Below are 10399 nucleotides of genomic sequence, written 5' to 3' on the forward strand. Positions count from 1 at the left end.
CGGGTGAATCCCTTTCCTTACACAAGAGACTACCATTGAGAAAAAGACAGTAATTTGGTTTCAGTTAGTCGGTGTAAAAAAACAGTTAGTCGGATAAGATTTAGAAGTAAACGAAAGAATAACTGAATTATCTTCTTCTTCTCTGCTTCTTCACTACCCTCTACCTTCTCCACTTCCGTTGATACCGTGTATGATAAGACTTGAACTTAGTATGTTACCAACAATGTTGAAGTCCCATTGACAAGTTTTAAAATATTAGTATCAATCAAGTCATTTTGTAAATTGCGGATTTTGGATATCACGTTTTAGAAACGCTTTTTAATTTTTAAAGATACTATCTATTAACACATAAAATTTAAGTTGTTTAAGTAAATATTTTTTAAAAAATATTTTGTGTCTAATCCAAACTAAGGTCTTATTTGATAATCCATTGAAAAAATTAAATGAACTGGAAATTAATATCTTTAGTAATTTAATTTTTAAAAATAAAATCCTACAACTTTCAAACGAATAAACATTTATCAGTCTGATTATATTTTAGATTTAATTTTATAAATTAAATACTTAATTTTTTAATGCACCAAATACCACCTACCATTTAATGATTAAATTGATCGAAACTAATAAAGGTACAACCACTATCTCCTGCATTGGAAATTGATTAGCATTGAGTTGTTGTTTAAGCCTAAGATTTTTTATTTCCTAGATGGAAGGTTGCATCACCAATTCATCACTGTAAAATGGTGGATTGGTAGGCAATTTTAAAAGAGCAAAAGGATCCATTATCCCCTTACCTATTTGTCATTGTTGGATGAAGCTGCTGCAAATAAATTGCTCTGTTATCATCCAAAGACAAAGAAGATTAGGCTATCTGGTATGAAGGGATTTGAGTTGCAGGAAGTATGGGAGAAAACTGGGTTTGCTATAGGAAAGCTGGTAGGCAGATATTTGGGGTTCCCATTAGTAGTAAAGAGGTTAACAGAGAAGGATTGAGGTTACAAAGAAAGTTAATGGATGGGTAGTAAAGCTTTTAACTAATCCAAACTGTGTTATTTCATATCCAAATTTATATGAATTGCCCATGTTAATTGAATCAAGTTGGACAAGGATGAAAATGAATAGAAGATTTTTTTGGCAAATTGAAGCTTGAAGAATTGCTACCAATGGTCTTGAATCAATTGAATTGAAAGAACTTTTGAAAAATAGCGAGGAACGGAACTTGCGAAACAAAGAAACTCCAAAGAGTGCTTTATTGAATGAAACTCGTAATGGCTTAAAAACTCTTAAAGATCATTGACAAAGAAGTTTAATTTCTTGATGAAATCAACTTTTTCGATGAACAAAAAGTTAAAAATATTCTAAAATTTAAAATAAATAACTAAAATATAAGCCTAACAAATACACTATTGGGTTTATATATATTATGATCAAAATTAAGCCTTAGAATTGAACCTAATATGATTTAAAAGCTTATTCAAAGTTAAAAGTCGTCATTCATATTTTAATCTCGTCCAAAAAATTCTATTCTCGTAGTCTGCTCTAAAATGATCATATCTTGAGCTTTGAACAAAATAAGATAATTCAAAATGAGTTTTGAAGTTAAGAGACAACGCTTCGAACCGTATGAAGAGATCTCAACCTAAAAATATTTGGATCCCATCAAAAAACGCATATCAAGTCGACTGATATTCCAAACTTGAAAATTGATAGCTTTAACGAACTTAATTGAATGAATTTCATTCCATCCATGCATGTATCGATTTGGAAACATCTTTATACTTCCAAAAGTGGTCATCAAGAAGGTGAATCAACATTGTATGAGATTCTTTTGGAAGGGTTGGAATGAAATGGTTAAAGGAGTAGCGGTAAACTAGGATATAGTTTGTAAACCCAAAGAAGATGGTGGAGTTGGCTTGAAAGACTTAAATAGTTAGAATCAGGCTCATGTATTGCAGCCAATTAATGATGCCACTAGGTTCTTGCTTGGCTAAATGCCTATGTACTTAAAAAGGGAGGTCTTTCAAGGAGCTGCCAGCATCCTACCGACATAGCTGGAGCTAAAAGAAAATAATGAAGTTAAGAGACATTGTAGAGAAAATTTTTTGATATATGGGGATTGGCCTTTGCTAAGATAGAAGTATTTGGAGAACAAGGAAAGTGGCATGGTCCATAATCATTTGGTTTCCATTTTACATACATAAGCCTCTATAATAACATGGTTGGCTATCTTAAATAGGTTTGCAACTAAGGACTGGCTTAGGGACTTGGGAATGAAGAATGGATGCAATTTGGTTCTGATTATATTCGCTCTTTTTGACACAATATCTAGAACTATTCATAGTCTCTTCCCAACCCATAAATAGAAAGATAATGCGCTTCAGCGCATTCGAACCCACTCCATCCTGTATTGACAATAATACCTATGCCAATTGAGATAAAAACTCAATCGACTTAGGGTGATTTTGGATGGGCGGTGTTGTGCGTTTAACTTACTCTTTGTCTCACGCTATAATATTGCTATATATCTAATATCATCACTATCGTTGTTTTTACATTAACCCATCCAAACACACCCTTAATTTTCAACTTTTAAATACAAAGAAGAAAAATAGAGGAAACATATGGACTTTAGTTGAGCCCATTAAAATAGAAAAATGGCCCATTATTCTTCACTATGCTTTGGTAATGCCAGAGCTAGAATTATTATTTTACAGAATTTGCCACCACCCGCCAATCTCCCTTTCACGGCCGCCGATTTCTTCTGTCCTCTTCTCGTTCCCTTGTCGGCCACCACTTCCCCTCCGGTATATTTGTCACTCTCCCTTACTATATAAATTTGAATTCTTAAATGAAATTGCTTGCCTTTTGATTACTTCTTTTTGCAGCTATGGATGACGACAATTCGAACGCGTTGCGGAGAATGTCGACCCGTACTCGTAAAGTTGCTCCTAAAATGGCTGCAGCACTCGGCAGTTCTGATAATCGATCCCAGGTTTCCTTTCTTTTTTTTTTTGCCTACTAAATTTAGATATCTACTGGTGTTTACATTTTTGCTGTGAAATTTGGAAATTAATTGGTGGGGTTTTAATGTTGTGGGGGAAAAAAAGGCAGCTTTGGCCCGTCTTGAAGCATTGGAGAACGATAACGCTGGGATTGAAGCAGTTGAAATGAACGATGATGATGAAGCTTCTCTTGATGAAGATGATCAAGGTTTTCTTCTTTTCTTTATGCAGAATTTCATGGAAATTTTCTGTTCTAATCATAAATTTTGTGTCTCTACTTTGCTAACACTGAGAAGTTGGTCCCTCAGAAGAAGTTAGTCCAATTTGGTATCATTGTTATACTTTGCTGTTAAATTGCTGACATGAAGGGAACAATGCATGAAAATCAACCGTTGAACAATTTATATGCAACAAAATTAACAAAAATCAGCAGGACTAACTTAGAGAGATTAACTTCTCGGTTTTCATAAAGTAGAGCGATGAGCTTCCTAATTAGACTGAATTTTCTTTATTAGGACAAAAGGGTAGTCATCCTTTGAAATGGGTTATTTCTTTAGTAGGGGAAAAAGAAGGGTATTAATCAGTTGAATTAAGATGCTATTTCTGTTTGGGTATGGTCTCACCCAGTGATATAGCAAATTACAAACCTGTCTTTACTCTTTTGTTAGTTGAAATTTTGATTGGTGAGAGCAAGCAATAATAATTTGGAAGAAATTTGTTTCGTCCATCAAAATACCTACCCGAGAAAGTGACAATGTGAACTTTTTTCATCTTAGTACTGTATTAGAGTTTGATTTATGTTGTTACTGTTAACATTCCTACCCTCTGCATTTGTTTCAGAAATTGGTTTTATTCAGAGCCTTATGGATATTGAAGCTCATACTCATAGATATACTAGCACTGGTTAAGTGGGTGTTTTTACCTGAAGTTCTACCATGACTTCTCTTCATTTTACAAGGATGTTGCATCCATTTTTTTTTTAATGACGAATAAGATCTGTATTTATAAAAAGTAGGCTAGCCTAGTACAAAGTGAACTGCATAGCAGTTTTACAAGTTTAATAACCCATAATGACAATGTCAGCAAAAATAAACCGACTTGCTAAATGGACATGTCATCTTCTAATCCCCAATTCTATGCAATCTTCCCATTTAATCTGTGTCCCCCGCAATCTTTCCAACTCCAAAAAGTCTTACATCTAACCTGTTCCTTGATCATATTAATATCTGTCGCCGTGAAGTCCACTATATCTCTCAATCTAGATAAAGTTAGGCACTCTAGGCTAGTGGAAGAATTACTGCAAGTAGAGCCTTCTTGATGAACCTATTGAGTTCAGCAATAGATATTAATGGGAAGATATTTCTTTAGTAGGACAAAAAGGGAACAATTCTAAAAAGATCTCCTTAATATGATCTTCTCATAAGCTCCAATGATACATAAAATATCACAAAAGTTGTAATTGTTTGTGTAATTGGATAATGTTTTGTGTAATTCGTGTTACACAACATTACAAGAGTTGTAATAATTTGTATAATTGGGTAATGTTTTGTAAACATTACAAATATTGTAATAATTTTTTGTTATTGGGTAATATTTTGTGTAATTACACAACATTACAAAAAATTGTAAATAATTTATATAATTGAGTAATGTTTTTTGTAATTGGGTAATATCTTGTGTAATTATTTAAAAAGTTGTGATAATTTATGTTATTGGATAACGTTTGTTACTTGATGAAAAACTTATTTTAGAAAGTTAGCCCTAGAACTCCTCATAGAAGGGTATTGACCATTCGGATTAAGATGTTGGTTCTGTTTTGATATTTCCTTGCACAGTGAAATAGCAAGTAAAGACATGAGATGTTTCTTTAGCAGGACAAAAGGGTACTAATCATTTGAATTAAGATGTTATTTCTACTTTGATATCATCTCACCCAGTGAAATAGGTAACAAAAAACCTGTCTTTTGGTAGTTGAAATTTTGATTGGTGAGAGTAAGTAGTAATAATTAGGAAGAACTTTGTTTCAACCATCAGAATACCTACCAGAAATGATGAAAATGAAAATATAAACTCTTTTTGTCTTAGTACCGCTTAAGAGTATGATTAATGTTGTTGGTGTTAACATTCCTAGCCTATGCATCTGTTTTCAGAGATTAGTTTTCTTCAGAGCCTTATAGATATTGAAGCTCATACTCGTAGATATACTAGGTCTGGTTAATGTTTCACTAGAAGGTATACCATGACTAGTCTTTATCTTAAAGGGTGTTTCACCGGACTAATCTTCTTGACTTCAATATTTTTTTATGATAAATCAGATTTATTTATACAATTTTTAGGCACTCTATGTTAATGGAAGAATCACTGCAAGCGGAGCGTTCTTGTTGAACCGGTTTGAGTTCAGCAATCCAATCTGCACTCGGCCTCTTAATACTTGTTGCCAAACCAGCTTGGTAACATTAGTATCATCCTGTCTTCGATTTTTTCCTGTCATGGTTTTGTTGATGGACTTTTTCTGTATACGTATTCCTTTTTCTACTCATTTCATGATTCTTTCCAGTGAGTTTGGACTATTAAAAAGCTTACTATTAAACATTTGTTGCTTCAAATTAGTTGGGTACTAATATGTTTCCTACCTTCAAGACCTGCTTTATTCAACTAACCGATTATTTGAAGTTGATAAGGAAATGTAACTATCTTTGAAATTTGTCTTCTAATGTTAGTTTCGCGAAGCTGTTTTATTATTTTCAAATCATCAGGGTTATCTTGCTTTTCTTGTTTTGAACTTTTCATTCTTTTCTTTTTTTTGAACTTTATTTTCAGCATACATGCAAAAGAGATCGAAGGGCACAAAACGTAAAACCCGACAGGCAAAAGCACTTGAAAATGCTAGGAAGGCTCCCAGATCATTTCTTGAGCTCTTACATGAGGTAAAAGGATAGTGTTGTTTCTAATCATCCTGATTTTATCTCGATTTCCTGAACTAACTAATTCCTATTTTTTGAAGGCAAACTTAGAGTCCTTACCTCCTCATGTTCCATCCTATTTGAGGGCAGCAGTGGGACCTCCAAGTTCTACCTCCCGCCGGCATTTTTGCAGCGTTTGCGGCTTTAGTGCAAAGTATACATGTGTGACATGTGGGATGCGCTTTTGTTCGTGCCGATGCCAAAATATACATAACGATACTCGATGCATGAAATTTGTTGCATGAGTGGTAATATTAGGAACCCAAAAGGATTTTGTTGACATTAGCAGACATTCATCAAATGCCAAAAATATTCTGTGGATATTGTTGTAAACAAAACTTTCAAATGTAGTGTTAGTAAAACTAAGACTTTCTGTGATATTGTTTCTTGGTAGAAATTGTAAATCAAGCTTTCTTTTAAGGCTTAGCTAGCTCAGTGCATCATTCTGATTTATGGCCAAAACAGATAGATGATTGTATGGTCACAAGACTTTCATGGAGATGCCTCGGCAGGTTGGATTGGTTTTAGATTAGGTCAAATCGGGTTTTAAAATTTTCTATGTCATTTTGGTTTCGGCCATTTGGGTTGGGTGATTATGATTTATTAATTCAGATCCCATCTTAGGCTTTTGGTCAATTGGGTTAAGGGTGTAATCGAGTCGAATTTAAATACTAAAAAGCTTAAAACTCAACTTAAAATTTGGAGTTCGAGTTTGAGCTCGATCAAATTTCTATTTTTAAGTTTGAGCTCGAATTTGATTAACTTTGTTTATTAATTTTGTATTGTTTAATTAAGTTCATACTTATTGAAACTCAAGCTTGATCTTGACTTGTAAATTAAGTTTAGATTTGATAATATATTAAGAGAAATAATATAATTTAATAATGGAAAAATGATGAAAAGATATATTAAAAATGAAAAATTCGATAAGGCTTGCAAACTGGTCGAGTCGTGAGCTTTATCGAGTCGAGTATTACTCAACTCAAATTCAGCTCGATTGAAAGCTCAAAAAAACTCGATAATTATCAAATCGAGTTCGAGTGAGTAGTTAGCAAGAACTAATGTCTTATGTATACCTCTAGTTTGGATAATTTTGAGTCCACGTTGTTTTAGAAATAGATTAATAGTTTGGGAATCATAGTTACAAAGGGAAGTCTTGAGAATTTATCATCTCTTATTTTAATAAATAGTAAATTCTGTAACACTAACAATAGAAAAAGATAAAATTTGGGCTATTACAGACATAACCTGAAATCCTCGTCTTTGTTCTTACAACCACTACATTGATAATGCCAAATAAGTTCCCTAGCAATACTTCAACTCAAGACATACAACATTTATGCAAACAAAGCGATTAAATCCTTGAATCCAAATCCGGGTAATACAGTTCTACGGACTCGAGTAAACAGCTATGACGGAGCGTGTAATATCCGTTGTTTAGCACTGAGGCAGATCGAGTGGTGGAGGCTGCACTGTCTGCAATTCCCCAACCCCATTCTCAACTAGGAAAGCCATGGCCAAGCCCCAAGGGAGATGAGTGTCTATGTGACAATGGAGCAGCCAGATTCCTGTTTTTGGACCAGTTTGAGTAAATGACGAGAGTCAACATATTGAAGCTGTTTAATTTTGAATTAGAGGAATGTTTTAAGTATGGCATGTTACCTGGATTGTCGGCCTCGAACCGGATGGCTACCCATCCACCAGGAGGTGTTCCGATGGTGTTTCTCCTGGGCGGATCGATAAGGTTGAATTTGGCCGGATCAGTTCCGGGATTGAAGTTACCAAAACCACTTCCGATAACGTAGAACTCGTAGCCGTGAAGATGCATAGGATGATTTTCAACTGTGACAATACTTGTACCCTGGAACACTATTTGTACCTTGGAACGATACCTTAGTTTAAAGAGCTTTGTTGCTTTTACCGGTTGCCAGAGACCTCGGCTCACGTTACCTGTATAATCGAATTGAATGGGAGGAACAGGCGGAAAGTCCGTGGTGAAGATACCGGGTTGGCCTTGGTAGTATGCCTGCATTAAGGAGTTTCTTCTTGGAAATACAAAGGAGACATTGTTAATGCTGGCTGCAAAGCGAGTTCCGTTGGGGCCTTGGCATCGTGGGCTGTTCGGGTTTGTGCAGTTGATTAGTCCTAATCCCACAGTGAAAAGCAAGCTCTCATCGATCTTCATGGGAACTTCAGCCTTGTAAGGACTCCTTAGCTGGGCAGTGAATGCAGTTGCAGTGGCAGTGTCATTGAACCCTGGTAGCTGAGGGAAGATTGGTTTCAAAGGCTGCCCTTTCTTGGCGCCGCAAGGAGCAGATTTATATTCTAGGATTGCTGTTGTGGTGGTATTGTCAAAGGGCGCATTCGCAGAGTTGTAGGCATGCGCGGCCATGTAGTAACGAGCCGGTTGCTGATCAGCGGTAATCAGGACATCAGTTGTTTGGCCAGGAGCTATCATTATGACATTTGTTGTGAAAGGCTTAGTGTAGGAAGCATCAACAGCAACAACAGTTAGTTTGTGGTTGGCAACTCCATAGAAAAGTTCTTGATTCAATGCAGAATTGATGATCCTCAGAAGAATCGTCTCGCCCGCTTCCACTGGAAATACAGCAGTTTCTGCATTTGCAATTTGATCAGTTACTACATCATCTTGACTTTCGAGTTAAATGGTGAGAGCATACCTTTGCTAGAGCATCTATATAGATCCCCTGGTTGACCATTAATTGTAAATGCATCTGATACATTTGGAGCAGCTCCAGTGAAAAGTGCTTGCCTTAGCACATCCATTGGATTCCTATCCCACCATTCTCCTGTTTATCATCATCATCATAGTCCATATCAGTTATGCTACATACATACATACATACATACATACATACAAAGATTGATGACATGGGGTTACCAAGAAGAATAGGAATTTCTTTCTTAGGCATAAGGAAAGGGTACGGACGACCCATCTTAGGATATATGATGATAGCTCCATAAACTGTGGCTCTAAGCCATCTGCTATGAGCATGCCACCACAAAGTTCCCTCCTGGTTTTGGATGGTGAACCGGTATGTGTAAGACCTCCCCGGTTGGATAGGACACTGCGTCACGTACTCGGGTCCATCGGCCCACGGATTTCGCAACTGTCGCAGTCCGTGCCTGATCAACGGAAGTCAATACAATGATACCAAAGTAAATATAGTGTGTATCAAATATAGTTTGCATAAAGATTACCAGTGGAGAGTGGCATTGTATCTGGCTCTATTTATAGCAGTGATCACCAGAGTATCGCCATCTCGAACTTCCAATGTCGGCCCCGGGAATTGGCCGTTCACCGTAATTGTACTATGAGTTCTGCACAGCCTCTTCACTGGTTTTGCTTCAATCTGTTTCAACAAAAATAGAGGAAAAAATTCAACAAAAAAGTAGTGTAATAGTGTTATAGTACTTGATTGAAATTTATGTTAAGATGAAGGCATACAACAAATTGATGGAAATGAATTGCAGCATCTGCAAATGATGCTATGAAAACAAAGACTAAAAGAATGGCAAAGAATAAGTGAGAGCTGCATGGCTTATCACCGAGTTTGTGATACTCCATTTGAGGGGCTGATATGTGAGCTTGGTGTTCATAGGGAGCAGCTATTTATGGTGTGGAAAATTGGGAAAAGTAACAATAATTTAACAGTTTTTTTTTTAAGAAAAAAAAAATTGTTTTGGCAAAATTAGGTTTCAAGTCAACTAGAGAACTTGAAAAAGTTTTAGTATAAAATGTAGTCTAAACCATAAAGAGGATTTGGTGCACCCACTGTTGGACTAAAACTCATGAACAAAAGCACTCTCAATCCTCAAATGTAATACTTCTAATCTTTTCCTTTCCATGATCCTTATTGACTTAAATCTTTCAATCTTGCATGGAGAACGATGGAATCTGTGAATTTATTTATCTAAGGTCCCTAAACCATTGTGCAAATTTTAAATTGGTCTCTATTAGAGATGGCAACGGAAAGGGGAAAAGCACCGCTCCCAACATAATCCGACCTAACCTAAAATTAAATATCAATTTATCTACTCCGATCTCGACTAAAAAAAAGTTATACTTAATTTCGACCTGATCTAATATGCCATATTTGTAAAAAAATAATTTATTTATCAAAATAGCATAATATTGTTCATTTTTCTTGTTTTGTAATGACACTATTAATTGTTTTCTAGGTATAATTATGATTGAGCAAATATTAATATAAAATTTATTGTCATATATTTTAAATTAGTATTATATATAAAAGGGTATTTTGGTAATTATCCTGGGACGAGCGGGTTTTCCTAAACTCAATCCTGACTTGACCCGACTTATTGAAAAAGTAGACCTGACCCAAAATTTAATCCGATCAAATCGAGTCGAAACACATGAACCCGAGTGTTTTTTTTTTGCCACCCCTAGTC

General features: G+C 35.4%; 2 protein-coding genes across 2 annotated transcripts; one reads left to right on the forward strand and one right to left on the reverse strand.

The window, feature by feature from the left end:
* Positions 1-2649: 2649 nt before the first annotated feature.
* Positions 2650-6343, forward strand: LOC107927163 (SWR1 complex subunit 6). Its single transcript, XM_016858185.2, has 5 exons — positions 2650-2804; positions 2886-2992; positions 3108-3210; positions 5823-5929; positions 6007-6343. Exons 2-5 carry the CDS (start codon positions 2888-2890, stop codon positions 6208-6210), a joined length of 519 nt encoding a protein of 172 aa, XP_016713674.1. The 5' UTR covers positions 2650-2804; positions 2886-2887; the 3' UTR covers positions 6211-6343.
* Positions 6344-7119: 776 nt separating this feature from the next.
* On the reverse strand, positions 7120-9568 carry LOC107927043 (laccase-13). Its single transcript, XM_016858012.2, has 6 exons — positions 9435-9568; positions 9188-9339; positions 8868-9112; positions 8647-8775; positions 7628-8581; positions 7120-7533 (listed from the first exon to the last, which is right to left on the reverse strand). The coding sequence occupies exons 1-6, from the start codon at positions 9552-9554 to the stop codon at positions 7403-7405; spliced, it is 1731 nt and encodes a 576-aa protein (XP_016713501.2). The 5' UTR covers positions 9555-9568; the 3' UTR covers positions 7120-7402.
* Positions 9569-10399: the final 831 nt, after the last annotated feature.

The sequence above is a fragment of the Gossypium hirsutum genome, chromosome D03 (assembly GCF_007990345.1).
Source record: "Gossypium hirsutum isolate 1008001.06 chromosome D03, Gossypium_hirsutum_v2.1, whole genome shotgun sequence".
NCBI lineage: Eukaryota > Viridiplantae > Streptophyta > Magnoliopsida > Malvales > Malvaceae > Gossypium > Gossypium hirsutum.

Bases quoted from the DNA above. Each gene is read 5' to 3' on its own strand.
- LOC107927163 (XM_016858185.2), top strand. From the start codon at position 2,888: ATGGATGACGACAATTCGAACGCGTTGCGGAGAATGTCGACCCGTACT. The intron at 3,211-5,822 runs GTTTTCTTCTTT...CTTTATTTTCAG, and splicing joins TCTTGATGAAGATGATCAAG to CATACATGCAAAAGAGATCG. The intron at 5,930-6,006 runs GTAAAAGGATAG...TATTTTTTGAAG, and splicing joins TTCTTGAGCTCTTACATGAG to GCAAACTTAGAGTCCTTACC.
- LOC107927043 (XM_016858012.2), bottom strand. From the start codon at position 9,554: ATGGAGTATCACAAACTCGGTGATAAGCCATGCAGCTCTCACTTATTC. The intron at 9,340-9,434 runs GTATGCCTTCAT...TTGTTGAAACAG, and splicing joins TTCATTTCCATCAATTTGTT to ATTGAAGCAAAACCAGTGAA. The intron at 7,534-7,627 runs GTAACATGCCAT...GTCCAAAAACAG, and splicing joins GTTCGAGGCCGACAATCCAG to GAATCTGGCTGCTCCATTGT.